This window comes from Pinus tabuliformis, chromosome 3_1, assembly GCF_031772625.1.
Source record: "Pinus tabuliformis cultivar Carrire ecotype Pingquan chromosome 3_1, CPIR1, whole genome shotgun sequence".
In the NCBI taxonomy this organism is placed as follows: Eukaryota; Viridiplantae; Streptophyta; class Pinopsida; order Pinales; family Pinaceae; genus Pinus; species Pinus tabuliformis.
Genome location: NC_142301.1, coordinates 109,980,873 through 110,005,033, shown reverse-complemented (window position 1 = coordinate 110,005,033; position 24,161 = coordinate 109,980,873). Strand labels below are relative to the sequence as shown.

The following is a 24,161-nucleotide window of genomic DNA, read 5'->3' as shown; positions in this document are numbered from 1 at the left end:
AAGCCACATTTCTTGTGTAAAATCAGTCTCCCACTCTCATTTACCCCTATGTCTAAGTTTTACTTTTGAAAATTAGCCTTCTGCTCTACTTTCACCTCATAAACTCATATTAACTCCTAACTCTACTATATAGCTCCCTAACTACTTTCCCATCCCTATTGCTACTAAAACTATATAAAATCCCAAAAATAATAATATCCCCACCCCTTGACACTATAGCCATATATTTCAAAAGTTTGGGGAAATATTAAGTCCATCTGGAACTTATATTTAACCCTTCCGCGTTTGCCCCTTGGAATCAGTTAAACTCTGGTTGAATTGATAGCCATTTGTTCCCCCCCTCATGAACCATTTTCTATGTCACTCTGTGTTCATATTTTGTGATAAATCGGTGCAAATCATACCCATTGATGTATAAAACCCATAAAAACCCACATTATTATAGTTTCCCCCTCGCCGTATAAAAACACATAATAAAATGTGCGCGGGGCCCGTCCCTAACCATCCGCCGCCTTGTCCGTCCCGTCGGCCGTTAGATCTGGCTCATCCAAGATCTACGGTGGGCGGGTCTTTTCCTGTCCCGATATGTCAAGGGTTAACGTCCGGGAGATGGGCGGTTTTCCTGCCGTACTCCCGCCACGTGTCGCCCTCCCGGCTGTGTCGGGGCCCCCTCCGCCGAAACCGCTTCTGCGCAAAAGCGGTGCGATATGAAACCACAAACTGCTTCCCCTATGTGACGTCGGCGCCACGTCTTCCCATGACGTCACCTCCACACCGCTGATGCTCTACCACGTTGCCGCCACCTCACCGCTATGTGCCCCCCCTGCCACCGTGTCATTGCCACATCATCGCCCCGTCAGCTGCCATGTCACCCGTCTGTACCCGAGACCTGCCGATGACATCATGCTGACGTCATCCCAAAAAAGCGCCAAAATGTCATTTTTTGTATAAAAAGCGCGCAAACGACCGTTTTGGGTCATTTTCATTGGTCAATTTGTAAAGCTCTGGTTCGTTGTTTTTACCGTTTTCACTCCCAAAGCTCGGATTCGACCAACCAAGCCGTTGCAGCCTGCAATTCGACTCCATAGCTTGCCATTGTACCAGCTCATCCACCCTCGGCGCCGTTTTAACCAGGTATTTGCCGAATTTCCCCTCTTCGCCCCTGTTTTCCCATTTTTCTCCGTTTTACATGCTGCAAACCTGTAAAATTCCTCAATTAGCAACTCTACTGCACCTAAGACTTCCCCAAAATCCACTGATAAGCCTTCACCTCAGAAGAAACCATGTAAACCCGTGCCCGTTTACAATTTCACCGTCAAAAACTCCTTTTAAAGCTCGGCCTCCAGATAAAATCTTGTAACAACCCGGCATTGCCCAATTCCGCCTCATCCCATTGGAAATGTCAGTGCTTTAAGCTGCAATTATCCCTTTCCCCTCTGCATTTTTCCCCATAGTCCCTAAATCCAGAGAATTCGCTAAGGAGAAGGGAAGTTGGCCTAAAAACTCTGCAAAGATTTCCTTTTTCATCATACTGCGAAACAATCAAAGCTATTGTTACATTTGAATTCAGTCCCAGGTTCCTCTGCTAGTCCTCACAAACAAGTTTGTTTAGCCAGTTGTTGCCTTGATCTTCCTTCCAAGCTCAAACATTGAAAAGTTGCGTAATGGCCACTCCATCAGCTCTAAACATCACTCCCATGAATCCACCAAGCAAAGAGCTTGAGTCAATGGCCTTGGCTGACACAGATTATCTTATTCAAGACCTAGTTGGGGACAGGAATCATTTGCATACCTACTGCCAGCTAAGAAACAGCTTTATAAACAACTCTGACATGTATGGCATATGGGAGTCCAATTTGCCACATTATTTCCTCCCCTCTGTCAATATTTTTCCTGAGATTATTCACCTGTGTGCTGAAAACTATGAGCCAAATCAGAGAGCTGTCAAGTCTCCATCTGGGAGCATACTTTTTTATATCACCCCTGACTCCATCAACAAGATGTTAAATTTCAAACAGACTCAGCTACTATTTCCCTTCTCCATGAAGCACTTGCTGGAAGAAGCCTCCTGGCTCCCCGGCCCCAAGATTGAAAGAATTGCTAAGACATTTATGAGGGCAGATTGCCAACCTAAAGAGCCACCTCCATTCCTATATGTCCGTTTCAATGAGGTGGGCAAGCTACTTGTAGACATGATATCCTATGTGTTAGGCTTCAAAACAAGTGAACATGTGGATGGGACAGTGCTGGTTCTGTTGTCTTCATTCAGCCAAGGACAGCCTCCTGCTATCAAGTATAATTATGCCAAGTTCATAGCAAACAAGATTCATAACCAACTCATAAAGCTAGATAGGGAGGGAGTCTTCAAATATTCCTCATACATCTATCATTTGTTCATGTATTATCAGTGTGAAAGCTTCCAGTGTCCCATCAAGAAATTGGATTCAAGGGGAGAAAGAAGATATGTTGTCTTCTGGTCATCAGTATTCCATCAAGTCCAGCATTCTCCTTACTCTTACTGGGAGTTCATTGACCAGTTTGTTTATCCAGTCTCCTGCCTCTTAATGAAAGCCCCTCCTCCCAGAATAGCTTATGAGATGCAGAAGATATTGCAGCTATCTAAGAGCTACAAATTAGGTGATTGGTACCTATACCAGGATCACACTGTCATCAGAATCTATGGCTGTGAGCTTTGTCCTTATAGGTTCCCAAGATATGTACCAATGAGGTTGTTTGCCTTGGAATACTACAGGCAACTTATCAATTCAGATCTAACTCATTTTCACAACACCAAGAAGAAGGCTCGCCTGAAATTTAAAGACCACTTAGGCCCCTTTATCATAAACAAGAAGGAAGGTTGGCAAGATGCTGACCTAATACTGAAGGATCAACTTAAGTTGAAAAGAAGTTTCTGGTGGGTCCCTTATGACCCACTTGGCTTTATTAGTGCAAAGAGTCAAATATAGATTGACACCCTATGAACACTGCAAAATCCCACACATTGAAAAATATGCTAATCAAGATGCGTGGGCACAAGGCACATTAGTTGAAGAATTCACTCAGGAGGAAATTATGGAGCACAATGCTAAAGATCTTGAAAAAACTCTTGACTTGGATTCTGCTGACCAGGTAACTTTCAAGCTGCCATACCAAGTTGAGGAGGGTACATCTGCAGTTGCAGCTTCACAAGCTGCCCAAGGAGCATCTACATCAACAACATGTACAGCTAAAGAAAAAGAGGCAATGGATACAGAACAAGTGATCACAGAACAGCCTGCCACTTCAATGGAACACTCCCAAGAACAAGCTCCTCCACAGCAAACAGAGGCACCCCAAAGGCCAGTTTTACAAACTCCTGCCCATGAGGAAAGAGGCAGAAAACGAGACCGAGAAGACTCCACACCTGCTAGTGGATCTACGCAGCAGCCTGAATCTAAAAAGCAAAGAGTTGATCCTCCATTTGAAGAGGAAGTCAGTGAAGAAGTCATAGAAAGCCCGAGAAGGGAAGCGGGCCAGCATACACCTACAAGCTCTTTTCAGCAAGAGCAAGACAGACAGCATGCCATGGAGGTGTCTTCCTCCACACAACAAAGCAAGAGACAAGCTAGCATCAAAGCCACTTTTAAAGAGATCAAAGCTCAAAATGAGCTACTAAGAGTGCAATTGTATGACCAATCCCTAAAGGCAACACCTGCCAAGCAGGAAAGATTGATGGCAGCGTATGATATTAAAGAAGAAAGGATGATTCTCACCCACTTCAAGCCCAAGGTTCAGCAGCCATTGTTAGCTGCAGACTATGTCAAGATAAAATTAGAGGTCCTGGCCAAGGACATTCACCCCATCGATCAAATAGAGTTACACAAGCAGACATGGGAAATGGTCTATGCCACACTAGCAGACAAGGCCACATTGGCCCATGAATTGAAGGAATCATTGAAGAACACTAACACTTAGTTAGATTTGGAAAGAATGTCCTCCTCAGCTAAAGATAACAGAATAAAAGCATTGGAGGACATTATTGTTGACTTAGGACATGATCCTAAGAGTCCTAAAGGTGTGAGGGCACTTATGAAAAAGAAGGATGATGATATTGCTGCATTAAAAAAACGATTGAGGTTGCTTCCTACTGAACACCCTCAAACTGCAGATCTAGTACAAAAGAAAGAAGCTGAGGATACCTTGGATTTGCTTATGCAAATGAACCAAAGAATTATACAGATGGAGGAAGAATTAGAAAGAGCAGCCCAGAGCAAACAGGGGGAGTCGACCTCCCAGCCATCTCTAACAGTTCCAGCTAATGTCCTTGTTCCTCCTACACAGCCAGCAGTCATCCCAACAACTACAGATGCTACAGCAGCAGCAACAACAGCACCTGAATCCAGTGTTCCACCAAAGTTCCGGGACGAGGGGGCGAGGGAGCGAGGGGGAGCGGAAGCGGCCTATGCAAAAGCTCCCTACCATTTTTTAGAAAACGTGGGGGAGCGTCAGGGTCTTAAAAATTTATAAATATAAAATATAATTTATTAATTAAGTCCACTATGACAAATTGCCAATTTGGTTTGAATTGAAAAGCTGCAAAGCATAGCGTAGGCCTGTTCATGGTGAGATATGCATTACACTGTTCATCGTTGTTCATGGTGAGATATGTATTAGATGCTATTCATGAGGCTGTTCATGGTGAGATATGTATTAGACGTTGTTCATATATCAAACGTTGTTCATATATTAAACACTGTTCATGAGGTTGTTCATGGTGTGATATGTATACAAACGATGTTCATATATTAGACGCTATTCACATGTCAAATGTTGTTCATGTCATATGAATATGGAACCATGTTAATGCAATATGGAGTCCATACATGGCATATACGCTGGAAATATATACATTGAATATATATGTTGGGCATTCATATAATACACCACGCAGTCATACACAGTCATGAGGATATCCACGCTGCTGATGAGGATGAGCCACGCAATAGATCTATTGACATGATACAGCCGCATGCATAGATGGCAGCCACGCAGATCCGTTGTCATATAGCCGCAGTAAGGAAAGAAATTTAAAACAGAGTCATGAAGGGAAATTACACGTAGATCAGGGAAACTTATATGCAGTCTAAGGGACATGTAACTTACAACCAAAAGAAGAACGGTTCACGCTGAAAAATGACAGGTGTGGCAGCCGCAGTCAAAGTTATAAACTCAGGTACAAGGTCCCACATTAACGGCACATCGCTGTAGATGACAGCGTGGTAAATCCAACGTTGTCTATAACAGTCTTGACATCTGATCTCGGTGGTTCTTCTGTAGCAATTTAAGCATGTTGGACAGCATAATATAACAGTGATTAGAAGATGAAAATCTCGAACAAAGGGACTATGTTATACACAGCAGTCCTGGGATATCTCAGTAAAATCTCAGCGCCAATACAAACATCTTGTACAACAAGGAAGCGTTCCCTCAGGGAAGGGAAACGCCCCCCTGGCACGTTCCCCTGAGTTTCCTCATTTTTGGGAGCGTGGGGAAATGTCCCCTTTTAGTCCCCAAGTCCCCAAAGCGCGAGGGAGCGAGGAAACTAGACCCCTAGGGGGGGCGAGTCCCCGTGGAACACTGCCTGAATCAAGCATGAGCATGGATGAAATGATAAAAGCTATCAAGGAACTAGAGCTTCAAGCAACAAAGTTAAAAGAGGCCAAAGAAAAGTTGGCTAACCTAGAAGGAAAATATGACAAGTCCAAAATGACAGTAGCTGAAAAAACAAGGGAAATTAAGGCCTTGAATGACAAAATTAAAGCCTTGGAGAAAGAGCTGTCTTTGGACAAAACCCTGGCTGAAATAAAGAAGATTCTGTGGGCCAAGATTAATCAGTCAATCACTGGCCAATGGAGGTCAATTCAGGCTATGTATGAACAGGTAGAACTAATTGGCCTAGCTCAGTTTGAAATTCAGAGAGCCAAAGCAGCATTGGGAAACATGCCTAAGCAGGCCAAAAAAATGATCAACTTTTTAAATCATCAGAGTAAGGAAGAGTTGGCAGCACTGCAGATCATGAACAGAACAGATGCCATATTGACAGCAAAGAAGGCGCTCACATTAAGAGGCTTTGTGCAAACTCTAGAAGCAAGATGTCGGGAAATCCAAAAGGATGTAGACAATTTTGAAATAAAGCTCGCAACACTACAGACTAAAGGATTGCCCAGCCTATTGACCAGCGCTGGAAGGTTATTGACACGTGACCAATATGCAACTAGGCTCAATAATTATGTCACAAATCAGCTTACTGCTTCCTCAAGTTCTACAGCACAAGCAGGACCTCCTTCAGGACAGACTCTCTATGACAAGCTGGAAAACTTATTTTACATGGAACATGAAGTTAACCATCTGTTTGAGATGCCACCCAACTATTACAAGTATACAGAGGCTGATGAGACACTCGTCAAGATACAAAGGCATCAGCTTCCTCCTGAGGATTGGTGGCAGGCAATGCTGGCCATTTTGGCTAGGGGATATTAGTCCTTTCGCTCCTTTTTTTCAATTTTCAAATTTCATGTCAGCTATAGGTCAGCAAGTTTGAACCCCAAGCACCGGATAAAGCGGAGAAACATTAGATAGAGCAAGTGAAATCAATGACAAAGCAAAGGGCTGGGACAACAAGCCCGAAAAGCGCGGATTTTTGGAAGCGCAGCCCCAACCGACTCAATTGGGCTCAAAAGTCAACTTTCTCTGACAGAAAGAGCAGTTGTTATATTTATCTTTACTACAGCATTTACTTCTTCATCAGCCGCTCCTTGGGAGTTGGTGAAAGAATTTATGAGTCAATAACTCATCATCTAGATATTTTGTATCTTGTTTTTGTATATATACCGCCCCATAGAATGTATTTGGGGTTGGTTGATGATTCTCTCTGAAGAGCTGCGTTGTAAATTTTCAGACTTTAATGCAAAGAGCTGTTGGAGTTCCTGATTTCTGCTTGTCTGGATCAAATTTGATGAGATTGCTTGCTGCTACAGAATTCCTGTGTCATTTCATGCTACAATAAGTTTCCCTAAACCGTGTTTTTATTTTCTTCGCTTACAGAATTCGCATATGGTATATGTTTCATGGTCTTAGCAATAGAGAAAAGGAATAGCTCAAGTTTTGTTTAAGTACACCCTAAGCTCAATCTCTGTCACTAATTATGTTTTCTTCAGGATTAGTTATGAATGTGAAACTCTTAATTGCTCATGTTTACACTGATTCTTCTATGGTGAATACTATCTAGGAATTCTTAATTGCTCCTGGGTATTGTTCCCACTTTTCCCCTCTGTCAGCATAATGGAAAATCCTTAACTGCCTTCCACTGCTTGGTTTCATTCCATCACCTTTCAAATTTAAAAATTTGTTCATGGATGCCTGCCTAGCTCTGTAGTATCACTATTTTCAGCAAGTGCTTTCAGCAGCACAAAATCACTAACTCTAATGCCCAATGGACTAAAACTTTCTGAATACTACACCACCTCTGTTAGAAGACATCACCCAACCAAACCAAAATTCAAAACAAAACTCTGTATATCATAACTAGCCTAAAAACTCACAAAACAAAGCTAAATCCTAAAGAGAGAGCCCTCTCTGATTGCAGGTGGGCTAGAACCTGCAGTCCAAAGATTGGTTTGTGGTTATCTCGGCCGTATCCCTTTAAGGAGCTTTAGGGACAACTTGAGTGTTAACACACCTCATACGCCAGGATCTGTGTTCAAATGCATCTGACCAAAGCACTTGCATACTCGGTAAGTCTATTTCATGACGATTTTGAATGGATCCAAACAATAGACTACGAGCATATTCCTTTTTGTTGCAGAAAATGCCATGAACATGGCCATCTTTTCAAGGATTGCCCTCTGAATCTTCAGCCCAAAACCCCAGTTAATGATACCAGCAAAGACTCTGAAGGATTTACTAAGGTCCCTAATCGCAGACGACATGCAAAGAAAACTCCCGTAGCCCCAGAAAGCTCTAAAAAACCTGACACCCAGAACAGATTTGACATTCTTACCTCTCAAGACACTACAGAGGATCAACATGTAGCTCCACCGGCAGATCCCTCTCCCTCCTCAACCCCCCAGATTCTAAAATCTTCTCTTCCATTCTCAGCCTCCACTCTCACTAGCCTTCCCGCCCCGACCTCTTCTGAGAAAATTGTTCCAGAGATCGCCCTGCAGTCTTCTTCTATGGAGCTAGATGCTGCTCTAGCCCTCAGTATTCACCAAAAGACAATCGAGGAAGAACAGAACAATCCGATACACATGGATGAGGATCCAGAGAGCGTAAATCTGGAAGGTCTGGACATTCTCAAATTGGAAACAGCATGCAAACAGAAAGAATTCAACACAATACCCCTCTGGGAAATCGAAAGGCTGGAAGGAGTTCTAACCAAAGCTCAGCATAACAAATGTCTAGGTATTCAAGCCGGCAGTCCATGGGATGGAAAGAAAATCTTGAAAGAAACGAAGAAAAGAGGGCGCAAAACGGATTTGCAAAGGACCATTATCATAGGAGAAATGCTAGTGGAATCTGGAAGATTCCCCAAGCTGACAAAGTTCTACAAAGCTCATCCCCACTGTTCCTCATGAAGCTCATTTCATGGAACGTGAGAGGGCTTAATAGCCCCACAAAACACAGAATGTTAAAAAATTTGATCCAGCAAGAAAAGCCTACATTAGTCTTTCTTCAAGAGACAAAAAGTAACAGCACTGTTCTAGAAAGGATTCTAAATAAGGTCTGGTTAGGATGTCGCTCAGTCTCAGTGGACGCTTCAGGTGCTTCAGGAGGGCTGGCAATCTTGTGGAACCCGCAGGTACTCTCCCTTCAAGACTTTCATGCCTCTCATTTCTTCATCCAAGCAACCTTCCATCTCATCGGGACCAACATTCACGGCCATCTCTCCAATGTATATTTTCCACAAAATTTACAACAAAAACTGGATCTTCTGGACACACTCACAGCTCTCAATTCAAACAGGCAGTTTCCCCTCTGGATTGGTGGCAGTGACTTCAATATTATAACGGCATTGGAGGAAAAATCAGGTGGTAGATCGAAGCTAGAAGGTGACAGTATTGGCTTCAAAGACTTCATTCACAGCAATCAATTAATGGACCTTCAGACTTCAAATGGTATATATACCTGGACCAATAAAAGGAGGGGACCTCAGCATATTGCTTCCAGGTTGGATCGTTTCCTTATATCGGATAATGCCATACACCTGGGTGGGGACTTTCATGCTTCCATCATGCCTCAAGTGGGCTCTGATCATTGGCCCATTATGCTACAATGGACGCGTCCAGGTACAAAGTGCAACAGACCTTTTCGCTTTGAAGCCTTTTGGTTCTCTCATCCCAATTTCAAAGCAGTAGTCAATGAGGCTTGGAAATCCTTCATCCCCCCTGAAGGAGCCAAGATGTTCCAGTTCCAACAAAAATTAAAAAACCTCAAACAAGTTCTCAAATCATGGAATCGAACTCAGTTTGGTAATATCTTTGAACATCGAAAAAAGCTGGAGCAGCAAATGTGCTCACTTCAACAGAATATCATCTTGGAGGGAAGAACAGAAGATCATGCGCAACAGGAGCAGACCCTCTTGACCAAAATTGAAGCACGAAGGCAGCAAGAAGAAATCCTGTGGCGACAAAAATCTAGAATCCGGTGGCTTAAGGAAGGGGAGAAAAATACAAAATTTTTCCATAGATCTACTATCCAAAGGAGAATGCACAATAATATCGCCTTCATTAACAATCGTCAAGGGGAGAGATTAGAAGTGCATGAAGAAATGGAACAGGAATTTAAAGAGTACTTTCAGGAAATTCTTCGGGAACAACCAGGGAGTAGAGAACAAGCTATTCGATCAATCATGCAGCACATTCCTAAAATCATAACGGAGGACCACAACAATATGCTGCTCCAGCCCATCTCAATGCAGGAAGTGGAAGATGCTATGGCCCAACTTAAGGATGGCAAGGCGCCTGGCCCTGATGGCTTCACAACCAACTTCTTTCATGAGTTTTGGGAGCTCATCAACACAGAGGTATGGGAATTAGTGGAGGAATCTAGATCCATGCACTGGATCCTCCCTTCCCTAAATGCTACCTTCATAGCGCTAATTCCCAAAGGGGATGAACCCAACACGCCCGACAAATACAGGCCAATTGCACTGTGCAACGTCATCTACAAGCTCATATCCAAAGTCTTGGCGAACAGGCTCAAACCTCTTCTCCCTTTTCTCATCTCGCCAGAGCAGACTGGATACGTAGAAGGGCGACAGATAATGGACGGCATTATTCTTTCAAATGAAGTGATCCACTCTCTCAAGCTTCTAAAAAAGCCAGGTATGATTCTGAAGCTAGATCTCTCCAAAGCTTTTGATAAACTCAGCTTGAACTATATCAATCAGATGTTATTGGCATTTGGCTTCAGTGCTACTTGGACAAGGTGGATCATGAATCTCATCTCTTCTCCCTGTTTTTCGATCCTGCTTAATGGTTCACCCTCCGCGCCCTTTTGTCCATCCCGCAGTATCTGTCAAGGGGATCCTCTTTCCCCTTTCCTCTTCGTTCTCATGGCCGAAGGTCTCAGTCGCCTGCTTCATTCTGCCATCTCCTTACACACCCTTAAGGGCATTTCTCTTCATGGTCTTCACCCCTTATCCCACCAACAGTTTGTAGACGATACTATGCTTTTCGGCCACCCGTCAGCTCAAGAGGCTTCCGCCTTCAAGACCCTGCTCAATCTCTTCTCTGAAGCCTCTGGAACCTCCATCAATGCCTCCAAATCTCAGCTCTTCTTCTTCCACACCCCTTCCATTACTCAGAGGAACATTGCCAAGATTCTGGGATTCCCTATAGCTGCACTTCCCTCGAAATATTTGGGAGCTCCTTTGTTGGACTCAGCTATAAAACACGCCTCCTGGAGAACCCTCCTCGACAAGTTGGAATCCAGACTCTCTTCTTGGACCTTTCGTTCGCTCAATATCGCTCAATATTGCTGGTAGGCTCATCCTGATCAAATCAGTTCTCCAAGCTATGCCTCTCTATCTCTTTTCTATTTTGGCAGCGCCCAAATGGGTTCTTAAGATCATCCACAATCTTCAGAGAAATTTTCTTTGGGGATCCTCAGGTCTCAACAGGAAATGGGCTCTTGTCAATTGGAATGAGATCTGTCAGCCAAGATCAGCTGGTGGGTTAGGCTTGAGGGATCCCCTTCAAAGCAACAACACAATGGGACCCTGCATCTGGTGGAATTGGATTTCCAAACCACATATACCTTGGGCACGGCTATGGCAAGCAAAATATGTGCCAGGCAATCAATGGGATGACCGTATCAGAATCAGTACAACAACTCCCGGCTCTTTGATTTGGAATGCCGCCAAGCTACACAGTGCCTTTATTCAAGAGCATAGTTTTTGGGAAATCCATTCGGGCACCACAACTAGATTTTGGGAGGACTCATGGCAACAACTCCCTAAAATAGCCTCACTCTTCCACAAGCCCATCTGGCAAGCTTCTATGCAACAAGCTGATCAAATCCATGTTCATCAGTTTTGGCAGCAGCAACCCCCCCAAGACTTTCAACTCTGGAAATCAGCCAACACCTGGCAGGCAAATTGGCAAGGGGAAACATACACAAAGATCGATCAAGAGCTAAAACTCAAGAAGATTAAATACTCGGATCAAAAGGACAAGCTGCGATGGGGACACACGCCAAAAGGAATGTTCACTACCAAGGAAGCATACCAACTTCGCTATCAACCCTCTCAGGCAGACAGGGATCAGCTTTGGGACCAGGTATGGCAACTAGGAATATGGCCTAAGGTTTCCACTTTTCTATGGCCTCTGAGCAAGCGGCGAATTCTCACTTGGGACAATTTGCAAAAGCGAGGATTCATTGGACCTTCTAGATGCCCCAACTGTAATCTCAACTCAGAAACCATCCTGCATCTCTTGGATACTTGTCCTCTAACAGCACAATTATGGGAGAGAACTACTCAATGCAACAGAAGATCGGGTAGACATTTGGGAGATATTACAGACACCATCAGAAACTGGCCAAAGCATCCTTTCCAAAGCCGCCTTCTCAATTCACTGTGGAACCTCCTCCCAGGCTTTGTCTATTGGATCTTATGGAAGGAGAGAAATAATAGAATCTTCAACAATATCAACAGGCCAATTGATACCCTTTGGCTTCTTCTTAAACAAAATCTGCAAGAAACTCTTGCTCTAAGACATTGGCAAGACTCGGACCTGGCAAACTCTCCTCAAGAACGCCTCATTCTAAAAGATTGGAACTTGGACCTCACTTTTTTGGCTCAAGCCAAGACTAGTCCCCCAATTAGTTCCGCCTCTCCCCTCAATTGGTCCCCTCCTGCTTCCAACTCTTACAAATTGAACTTTGATGGGGCAGCCAAGGGCAATCCTGGGCCGGCTGGTTATGGTGGTGTCTTTAGGAACGAAATGGGCTCAGTATTGCATATATATCATGGATCAACTGGCAAAGATACCAACAACGCTGCTGAATTGGAAGGATTATGGAAAGGCATTGGCATAGAAGAAAAGGAAAACTTTTCCCTCTTGAGGTAGAAGGGGATTCTCTAATCCTAATAACAGCAACCACAAGGATTCAATCAGGCACTTCGGCAGCAAAGATTGCCTCAAGCTGGAGGCTTCTCAGTAGACTGGAACAAATTGAAGAATGGCTCAGGACTTCCCAGAGCATCACCTTCAAGCATATAAGACGCACTGCCAACAAGGTAGCAGACAGACTGGCCAATCAGGGGGTCAATTAGCAGCTCCCATTCTTCTCAGGTCCTCTATGTGACTCAGATGATGCACAACTCAAACAAGAGTGCACTTCTTTGGTGCAACAAGATTATTCTCCCGGATGCGGGTGAGTAGTCAGGATAGTGGTACAAAGGTGGCATGGAGGGTGGGCACGTGGCCACTCACAACCGCCAGATGGATTCGTAGGAGGCCGGAGATATGGTTTCACACAAACATAGTAAATGCAGCATTAATGCTGCCCTCCATCGATTCTGATTTATTTGCGATGGCGCTTGGCCTGAACCTCATTCCTGCTTCTCCTCAGCGTGCCTTTAGGTTCAGCAAGGTGGCAGCTCCTTGCTCTCAAAACAGAACTGCGCACTATCGGGCTCTGGCTCAAGGTGCTGACAGTTATCAGTGCGCTCAGGCTCCTTTTTATCCGGTGTGTATATTCCTCTGTCGCCACCTCGCCATTCCCTCCCCGGTTGTTTGTTTTGCTCACCTCAAAATGCCCAGAGAGCGCACCAGGATGGGTTGCAGACGAGGCAGCTCCCGTGGCCGTGTCTCCCGCCAGCCTTCCTCAACCACTTCGGACCCCTCGTCTGAGGCTTCGGAGTTCTGCTGCAATAGATATCCTGCAACAAGAAGTGGCAGGGGCAGGGGAAGAGGGCATGTCATAACAGAAGTCTGTTCTCACCATTCACACTCGCACACAGCTCGCTTCCGCTTCCCCTGTTCTCTAGGCAATTCATCCTTCATCGTGTCAATCACCGTCGAGATGTGCGAGGATGCTGTGGGTTCGGGGGAGGTCAATCCTGGGGCTCCTCTAGAACCTCAAATGGCAGACCAAAATGTTTCTCAACGCAGAGATATAGGCGGCTCGCCAATTCTGAATTCGACTGCATACGCCGGCCCAAGCGCACCAGCAGAAGGCGATCCTTCAGGTTTAGAGGGCCATCCCTCTGAATTTAAAGACACAGACCAATTTGGGTGCCGAATTGTAGAAGAATAGCCAACAACCTCGCATGAAGATTGAACAGGTCCGCGCCTTTTGGTTTTGGTCAGTTGCTGAAGGAAAACGCTCAATCCCCTCCGGTTACATAGTTTTTCATGTTTTTAAGCTCCCAGAATCAGGTCTCTTTCAACTTTATTTGTCGGTTTCCCCTGTGTGGGCGGCATTCTCTTGTATGTTGGTATCTGTTTAAGGGATAACTGTTTACAGGCCAGTTTTGGTCAATGTATGGGTCAGTTTCTGGTCACTGTTATGGTACTGAATCTAATGTTTTCAGAAACTTCAAGTCCTGAAATAAGTCACTATGCAGGTCCTCTAGTAAGTACATCAAGCGTCTTTTGTAAGAATGCCATCTCTTGGGCTAGAATTCTTGACTCTGTAATCATATTTTTATATCAATATAGGAGTAGACCAATTAAGAAAAAAAATATAATCATATTGATAATAGAATACATGCATTACACTAAAACAAAACCCTATAAATACTACAACAACAAAAAAAAAAATTCTAAAATCCTTAATATGTGATTCAAATTAACTTTTTCATCTAATATTTAACTAATCCACCATATACAGACTAATTATTAATACTAAACTTTATTTAAAATCTATAAACTTGTATATAAAATAGCTAATAAATATATGTTTATTTACATTCCTAAAATAAAAAATTGTGTTTTAGTGCCCAAGTAGAATAAAAGATCTCTTTCGCAAGAACCTATTAACATCAATCCCATGAACCTTTCCAACCAGGACCAATTGCCTCTTGCCATCATAAAAGAGACATTTACTATATAATAATGGAATACAAATTAACAAATTGAGAAGAGACGTGCACCGTATAATGGAATCTAAATTTACAAATTTGAAATGGCCTTTAGTGCCCATCGTTTGTCTATCACAGCATCACCAATTTAAAGCGCAAATTTGGTTACCTCTTTTTAGTAGAATGAGTGGTTACCAAGGATGGCGATGGCGAATCTAGAGAGAAAAATAAGTTCCTTGCAGTAATAGTTTTATAAAAAAATGTTAATACAGATATATGGAAACAGATTGAGTTTATTATTTTGAAATAGATTGTGTTTTTTTAGTATTTTTTTTATACTGTGGAAAATTTTATTATAATTTAGTTGTCAAATCAACAGTGAGGATAATTATCTCTAACTACTAACCACGAATGCATACTGACTCATCATCGTTATTCAAAGAAAACCATGCCATCTAGAATAACCTGCTGGTGGTCCATAAAAAAGCAGGTTTTCACTCCTGCAAGATACCTCTGGATTTTGGGTCATTAACCTGTTTCCTTACGTCAGATCCATTAACCTGTTTCCTTACGGTTATTCAAAGAAAACCATGCCACCTGGAATAACCAGCTGGTGGTCTGTAAAAAAGCAGGCTTTCACTCCTGCGAAATACCTCTGGATCTTGGGTCATTAACCTGTTTCCTTACATCAGATCCATTAACCTGTTTCTGTTTCTTTACGTCTGAAGAAAACAAATTCTTAACCAAACAGAAACAGTTTTATTGATGCATAGTAATTAATCTAATATTCAATTTTAAAAGAAATTGCAAATATTCTCTTTATTTTGTTTTAATTTTTTTAAACTATGCACCCACTCCTGTTTGATGACTCCCATGATTTTTTTTTTATTTTCCAGGCAAATGTCACGTGTACCCTATGTTCAATTATCTCGTGAATGTGTCATTAGCTTTTTGAACTGTGATTCTTATTTGTCATTAGGTTATACGTTGCTAACGACACACTTGGATACAGTGCGATTGCACCATGAGTTGTTGCTTCTACATTACATCTTCAAGTATTTTTTAGCCCGTTGTCTCATATTTGACTTGGATATGGAGCGTTTGCACCGTGAGTTGTTGCTTTCCAGATAACAGTTTCAAGTATTTTTAGCCCCTTGTGTATTTACAAAACTTCGGTAACCATCCCTCACTTGTTAACTAAGAAATATATATAACCTTAACTTAAAAAACCCTAACCCTCCCTCACCTAGCTAGGAAAATTATAAAACTCATTTACGAGGAGGATAAAACTTACCCTGAAGTTTTGACCTTTGAACACAATATGCATAAAATATTGGAAATTATGACCATTGGCTGACATATGACACCAAGATAGAGAGAAAATGAAAGGCCAACTTAAGCTCAAATATTGGTAATTGTATGAAAAAGTAATTTCATGCACGTGGTCATGTGTTCATATCATCGTTACAAAAAAAACACTAAGGAAGAAAAGAAAACCTCCTATACAATCGATCATGTGTCAACGCTAGAACCATCAAAATTTAAATCTTGTGCCTGTGAGCACATGAGGGATGAGAAGCAATTTAGTAATATCTTCAAACTGGTTCCTTATGAACTTTGCATTGGAAAAAGGCAGAGCCCAACCAGTATGCATATTGAAGGAACCGAAATGTTGTCATCCAAGAACCTTGTTACCGTTACCGGAAGAGATTCGACAACAGTTGCAGCCATTGATATTATTGCAACATTTCGAGCTGTAGTCTCCCAATCTAGATCAATGAATCCAAATAAAGAGAAATAGTACAAAATCCTGCAAATGTATTGGTCCCGTTAGTTGTACGTCAACAACATTTACATTTCATATAGAGATATTAAAATTTGTATATTAGAGAATAAATATATGAAAGGAGTCTAGGCTTTAGCTGTCTTCAAGTGACAATCCATATTACATACATCCTTCTGTAGTCAAAGTATTGCAATGTTTGGGGATGAAAACATGTTTCTATAATCGAAGTACCACAATGCTTTAGTGTTTGCAAGACCTAGTATCTAAAATATTCAAGACATATCTTCAAGCTGATTAATGGAAACTAAAATGATTTTCTAAAATTCGAAGATAAGAAAATGGTCATCTCACCCCAGGGAAATCAAGAAGCCAAATAGAAACATAGCTATACTTCCTGCCCAGCTTTTCTCGTTGTTATAAGGAAGCTTATATTGTCCAAACCTTCTTCCTATAATATCAGCTATGCCTGCCAAAATTCAAGAACCATATTTAGCTAAAACGAATTCCAGAAAGTTTTATATTCAGATCCATGCACTATACTGATATATAAAAGCAGCAAAGATAATGCACTAAATTGTCCCAGTGTTCTCTTAAGGGCATACATATGAAAATATTGGGTCTCATAATTCTGAGTCTGAGTCTTGTAAGAGATTATTATATGTAGGCATGGGATGATATTTTTGCCAAGTTAACAAGTAGACAAACTCACCTCTTTTCCAGTGGAAATTTTTGACAGAAGTCGTTCTACCTATTGATGAGAACTTCAACCACGGCACATAGCACTCTGGGCTTTTGGCCCATTTTAAGACCCAGACCACAGGAATTGGGAAAATATGAATGCATCAGGGAAGAATTTTACCTTGCTAGGAAAAAAAAGACTCACTAGAAAGGTTGAGCTTCAGGGCAGAACTCTACCTTGCTGGAAAAAATTTCCTTACCAGAAAGATTGAGTGTGTATACTTATTAACTCACTTCAATCACCTACTTGATTAGTTGGCATCAGTTTGTATCCTTGAGAAAGGTAAATAGCCAACTCGCAAAGAAAAATGCATAATGGTCATTGGTTCTTACTATCCATATTAAGAAGGGATTTAATATTTGGTATTCATTGATCTCCATTCCTATTTGAGAATGTTTAGCCTACCCTATCGATACTAGTAAAATATTAAAATTTGGCAATAATTAATAACAAGAAGAATACCATCCCCGCCACACATCATTGTCAAAGAAACCATTCCTATAGGGGTCTCTCGCCAAAAAAAAATGGTGCAGAAAATTAGAGCCATCACGTAATACAGAGGTCCTCTTAATAATTCCCTGCAGACCATCAACATTTACGTAATGAGTTTTACCTGTCCATTTGAACCCAAGGAAGCATAATCTTTATATAATTTATGGCAACACAGAAAGTGAAGGTCACTGGCTCTTACTCAGGGCTGCCCTTTCTGCTCACAGCATTGACTAACGCTTCATTTGTTGCTAATTTGAGTCCGTAAATCAGAAGCCTTAAAAAATTTGCTAGAGGCACAATTGCAGCAATATAACGGGCATCTTCAGAAGCACTGTGTTCAGAAGTAAACAAAATGTCAAACCTAGAAGTTAAGTGAAAAAACGGAGATAAGCAATCTACATCAAAATTTTCAAAACTATCATAAATATTGGAAATTTAAACAATTGTTACTTTCTTGTGGCTGGGGTATTCAAAATTTAAGTAACATTCATACAATTGGCTATTTTGTAATTTTTAGTGCAAACGAGGGCTCTTCTCCTTTCATGCCTCCCTCCCCTGCCCTGAAGGCCTACAAGAGGGGCAAAAACAGCCCAAGGAACTGTTATACAATAAGCTAAAGTAAGGGTAACCTCATTTTTAACATGCTACTACACTCTACATAGCAAATCTATTCCAATGATGTTCATGACTATGACTTTAATCTAGAAACTCAGTTCAGGTATAGCAAACCCCTCTAAATCAGGTGAGCAATTAGGGAAGCGAACACTTGGAGGAGAGTGGTACCGAATGATACATCACAAACCCAAGGTGATCGAAAAAAATCCATTTGAGGATCCTTTCAAAGAATTTGTGAAGCACCAACTTGATTTAAGGTCCTGAAAGGACTTACTTGAGTGAGCATAGCGAGGGTTAGTCATGAAAGATCTTATCTGAGCAAAGATTAGGTAAGATCCTGACAGGTCTGACCTTAGTTATGATCTATTCAAATTGTCTACAATGGGTCTCAAACTCTGCAATACTCAATCTCAGGCCCGATGCCATGATAACCTGGTGTTTTGGATCGTTTCCTCTTCTCTATTGTTCTGATACAATGTTCTGCCCAATTTATGTACCTACACTAGTATGTGATGGTAACTGACTTGTAAATGTTTTCTTCATTCTTGTTTTCTCGGTTGGCTCTGAGAGGTCTGCTAGAGCTATGTTCCAGATTGCATGGGCTGAATCTAAGTTCTATATAAGAGCTTTAATGAACAGATGAATTCTTGAAAAGCAAAAATCACAGAGATTGAGAATCTACTGAAAAGAGGCCAGGCCATCATGAATGATAATCCAGAAAAGATGTGCACAAATTTCTGAAAAGGACTTATTTGAGCATATGTCAGGTAAGGTCCTGAAAGGTCTAACATTAGTTATGATCTATTCAAATTGTTTTCTGAACTCTGCAATACTCAATCTCAGGCCTCACGCCATGATAACCTGGTGTTTTCGATCCATTTTTCTTCTCTATTGTTCTGCAACCAGATACAATGTTCTGCCGAATCAACGTAGCAATATTACTAAGTGGTGCCACCTGATCAGTAAATGTTTTATTCATTTGTTGATTTCAATCTGCAAAGCTTGTGACTGATGTGTAACTTCAGGTATATTAGGCACCCACATTCTCACTATTGAGGTCCATGCCAACTGATGACAAGTTTTCAATCATTGCGCTCTAACGGTTAGTTCACTTAAAGCAGTCCCAGTAACCCTGGCCACTATCCAAACACCATAAAGGTTCTTTCCTTCATAGGAACACCAGAGATAGATTTAAGCCCAAATAGGAACGTGGTTTGATAGAACCTTAAAAAGCATTCTATGGTGGCTGAAAATTCCTCGCATGTGTTCTTTAAAAGGGAAAATGTTCTTGTTAGCAGATTCAGCTTATTGCGGATCAAAAATGGCCAGTCAAGGTATTGTTGGCTCCGATAGGTCTGCTAAAAGCTATATTCCAAATTGCATGGGTTAGATCTATGCTCTATATGAGAGCTTTAATGAGAAGATGAACATCCAAAAAACTAAAAGCACATAGGTTGAGAATCTAGTGAAAAGAGACCAAAGAGACCAGGCCATCATGAATAATATAGTTGATAAGGTGTACATAGTTTAGGCGGTTGGGTATGTATTATATTCTTTGCACGCCTAAGTCCATGTGTGATTTGTATATGCTAGGTGCAGCATGGATTCCCAAAGGAGTTGCAAGGGAGGCTAGTAGGTCCCCTGCCAAGGGGTTTGTGGGTGGAGCTCCAGAAAGAAAAATTTTGGGCATTTTTTTACATCCATTTTTGGCAGTTTTCGGATCAATGTTTTTCCTTTGGCTATTTTGTGGTATGTGGTCTTTCAGGTTTTCTACTTTCAGTAAATCATCGAGGTTAGTCTAATCTGGGTCAATGGATTAGGGTTTTGGATCCCATGGGATCCAGTATATTGTATTGTAAATGATGATTATAATTGATCATAAAAATTAAAGATGTGGTTCTAAACATTTTGTTGATTTTTCGGGTTATAGGTTTCCAGGGTAAATCTCATTGTGTGCGATTTTCATTGTTTACTTTTCTGTTTGTAAAAAATCTGCCTATGCATTGCTTACTGTAAAGGTTTAAAGCTTAGATTTTGTTAGATCTACTATTCTATATATTCCAGATTGCATTGGTTAGATCTGTGTTCTATATAAGACCTTTAACTAGCAAATGAATACCAAAAAAAAAACACATAGGTTGAGAATCTACTGAAAAGGGGTCATTCCATCATGAATAATAATCCTGATAAGATGTGCATAGTTCAGATAAGGTACTGAAAAGTCTTACCAGAGTTATGATGTACTCGAATTGTTTACATCGTACAATGGGTTTCAAACTCTTCAATACTCAATCTCAGGCCTGATGCCATCATACCCTGGTATTTTGGATCATTTCATATTTTCTATTGTTCAGCTTCAAATGTTCTATCCGCTCAATAACGCTACACTACTATGTGACGCCAACTGATGAGCAAATGCTTTCTTCATTTACTGATTTCGAGCTGCAAAGCTCATGACTGAAATGTAACTTCAGGTTTATTAGGCACCCATATTTTCACGGTAGAGGTCCACACTCAATGCTGACGAGTTTTCAAACATCATGGTCTAACTGTTATTTCCCTCAAAGCGGTCGCAGTAACCCAAGGCACTATCCAAACACTATAAGGGCACTTTCCTTCATAGAAACACCAGAGATAAATTTAAGCCCAAATGGGAACCTGGTTTGTTATCACCTTAAGAAGCATTTTATAGTGGCTGAAAATTCATTGCCTGTGTTCTTTAAAAGGGAAAATGCTCATGTTCGCAGCTTCAGCTTATTGTGGATTAAAAATGGCCAGATCAAAGTATGGTTGGCCCCAATAGGTCTGCTAGAGCTATATTCCGGATTGCATAGGCTAGATCTATGTTCTACATAAGAGCTTTAACAAATAAATGAATGCTCAAAAGACAAAAAACACACAGGTTGAGAATTACCTGAAAAGAGGCCAGGACATCATGAATAATATTCCTGATAAGATGTGCACAAACTTCCGGCTCAATTTCTGTGCTCATTACACGTTTCCCCCCATATATTAAACTTGTTGTCAAGACAGACAATACCAGAGGCAGTGTAAGGGCAGACAGAATGCTTGAGAAAATAATAATACCTGATCCAATATATTCCACTTGGTGAGGACATCGAAGGCAGATACTAAACCATAAGCTCCCACCATGACCAGGGCTGTACAGCCAATGTCCATTGCCGTAGCAGTCGACCCAAGGCCAGATTCTGTAGCTGCAGTTGATAACTTTACAAAACTGGGCCCATTGTTATAGCACGTGAATGCTAAACTCAAGTGTTTTCCTTCACATGCATTGGAAACAGGGTTCCCTGCTAAAAAGAATGTCGAGTTTTTATAGCTCGGGATCCAAGTATTGGTCTGCTTGACACGAAGCAAAGCTGTAGTTCCCGCAAACGCCAGTTTCTTCCTGGCGTGTGGATACGGGGATGGTTGAAACTCGATTCTCCAAGAAGATAAAGGGGAAACGTGTGGCTTTATACTCATGTTCATTACTGCAAATCAGCAGAACAATAGTTGAATTCAATGCCCGCCTTACTTTCCACACAATGTTTATTCAGTAAGTCTGAGCAAGATTGCTATCCTCGTGTTCTCGAAATTTAGGTGGGCAATCAATTGAATTTCTACTGATTTTGATTATTGCATATTTCTATTGACAGATAACATGATGCAGAAAGGACGCGTCAAGCCATATGGTCCAATGGTTGCAGCGAAACGGCAGCGTAAGATCTGACAAGGTTTTCAAAGGCCATGTGACAAGAGGTACCTGTTAGGCCAGTTACATTTTAAAATTTGTCAGGGTTTTATGGTTTAGACTTTAGTTTGATAGATTGTTTTTATTTCCGTTTCCACAAATAGAACTAAGTATGTGGATAATGATAGGTTCCATTTCCATTTCCATTTCCACGTATATACAAAGAAGAAGTATGTGAATTGTGATAAAGTTATAACGACATGTTTTTTAAAATTTGTCAGGGTTTGATGGTTTAGAGTTTAGTTTGGTAGATTGTTTTTATTTCCGTTTCCACAAATAGAAATAAGTATGTGGTTAGTGATAGGTTCCATTTCCATTTCCACGTATGGAAAGAAGAAGTAGGTGTATTGTGATAGAGTTATAAAGACATATGTTTTTGTACATTTTTAATTTAATTTAAATTAGTATAGTTATATAAATTAAATAAATAAATTATATTTTTGAGGTGTAGATTAGTTGTTTTTTTGTGGGTTTAGTTCCCATCAAGTTATAGATTCAAATTTTGTTGAGAGGGATTGAGAATGGGAGTTATTTTTTGGGGAATTAAACTATCCCGAGGGGTGTCCAAGTTCGATCGAGCTTCACATAATCTTGATGATAGCATCCCACTACTGGACATATCCTCTTTTGTCCAACATTGAGGCTAGCCCTGCCCTAGATATATATATATATGGATGGCATTAAAATACTTATTTTATTATAGATTTCAAATTTTTAAAGCTACTCCCTAATGGGGTGGAAAACGAGGCAGGGCACGAGGTTGTGGGGTAAGCTTGCCACCCCACCTCCTCATAATTCATTTAAGAGGGGGGTGGTATGGCCAGTACCCCACATGCAAAAGCACGTGACATTCAATGTGAACCATCAATATGAAACGTAACTTCCCATTCTCATTCTTGCTCGATAATGGGGTGTGCTCTTGTGTATATGGTCTTGCCCTATATATCCCTTGTTGGGGGTGGGATTTTTCAAACCTGGCGGCGTGGGCAAATTTGCACATGGCAATGAAGACATTCTTGTGAATCTTCTCCAGTTGAATTGTATGCTCTGGAGCCTGGTTGTCTTTGTTTCTAAGCATGGGGTAGTCTAGGTTATCATTGTGGTTATAGTGATTCATGGCACCTGGTGTTGGAAGCATGAACAATACTGAGAGGGGGAATGGAGGGGGTGAATCAATATTGTGCTCCATGGATCAATTTTATTGTTTTTTGTCTTTTCTTACACAATAATTAAATCATGCATTAGCATATATAAATAACAGATGCATAATAATAAACATAAGCAGTAAGCTCAAGTAACCATGGGTAGCAACACATCATCAAAACAGCATGGACATCATCACACATAGAGACACGGGATGTTATGTGGAAAACCCAACTGGAAAAAACCACTATTTTTGTTGTCTTCGTCTTCTTTTATTATTATTATCAAAAATTTCTTTTACAATGATCATTGGCCACCACCAGCGTGCAAGCTCCAACTTGACAATCATGTGAGTCGTTACTCACTCCAAGGCACTACCTGTATGAAATTTGCAGACCACCACTTGCTAGAAGCTACCTCTCCGTGACGTTTGCAGAGCACCACCTGTTGGATGCCTCAACACCCAAAACTTTCCAGCCACCATTAGATAGGAGCCACCACTCCCAAGCTCTCAAGCCACTACCTAATGGATGTTGTTGTCGAGCGATAAAAAGGTGTCTTTTTAACTCCGAATTACCTTCACATTAATTGTCAACCCAGGGACGACTTTTTATTTCAAGAGTGTACTCAGTCTGAGGCGGCTATTTACTCAAGAGTAATGTTATGAAAGATGTAGTACAGTGCTCAAAATACAAGAGTAAATAAATGCTTGAAATAAAATCTAATTAAAACAACAAGAAACTCAAATGCTCTGTAATTAGCTCATTCACTCAACAAACATCAATCGAGGATACAATAGCAATAACTCATTCCTCTAGAGATTGATACAATTGAAATCAAACTGGAACAAGACAATCAGTCTGGGAACGAGAAAGCAATAACCAATGTTCTCTACAGTTGGCAGTCCTGCTTTAAAGCAATTAAAAGGAGATAGAAATTGAACTAACGCTGTTATTGAAAGTAAACTATGAAAACTCTTCAAAAGAAAACTCTTGCAATTAATCAGAAATGAACAACAAATTAAATGGACAGCAAACTGTAATTAAAGGAATTAAACAACGAA

General features: G+C 41.2%; 2 protein-coding genes across 2 annotated transcripts in view; both read right to left on the bottom strand.

The window, feature by feature from the left end:
* Positions 1–1,371, bottom strand: part of LOC149186025 (uncharacterized) — a 13,444-nt gene extending 12,073 nt beyond the window's left edge. The window contains exons 1-2 of the mRNA XM_089409209.1: positions 1,292–1,371; positions 1,023–1,200 (exon numbers count right to left, since the gene is read on the bottom strand). Coding sequence (XP_089265335.1) covers positions 1,023–1,200; positions 1,292–1,371 — 258 coding nt within the window. The remainder of the gene's footprint in view (positions 1–1,022; positions 1,201–1,291) is intronic.
* A 14,570-nt stretch (positions 1,372–15,941) lies between these two features.
* Positions 15,942–21,975, bottom strand: LOC149186024 (phytol kinase 1, chloroplastic-like). Its single transcript, XM_089412546.1, has 6 exons — positions 21,289–21,975; positions 21,116–21,183; positions 17,786–17,917; positions 17,557–17,672; positions 16,707–16,821; positions 15,942–16,379 (listed from the first exon to the last, which is right to left on the bottom strand). The coding sequence occupies exons 1-6, from the start codon at positions 21,691–21,693 to the stop codon at positions 16,178–16,180; spliced, it is 1,038 nt and encodes a 345-aa protein (XP_089268672.1). The 5' UTR covers positions 21,694–21,975; the 3' UTR covers positions 15,942–16,177.
* Positions 21,976–24,161: the final 2,186 nt, after the last annotated feature.

Excerpts from the sequence above, each read along its gene's own strand:
- LOC149186024 (XM_089412546.1), bottom strand. The coding sequence starts at position 21,693 with ATGAACATGAGTATAAAGCCACACGTTTCCCCTTTATCTTCTTGGAGA. Across the intron at positions 17,673-17,785 it reads AGCAGAAAGGGCAGCCCTGA|GGAATTATTAAGAGGACCTC; the intron begins GTAAGAGCCAGT and ends GATGGTCTGCAG. Across the intron at positions 16,822-17,556 it reads AATGATGTGTGGCGGGGATG|GCATAGCTGATATTATAGGA; the intron begins GTATTCTTCTTG and ends GAATTTTGGCAG.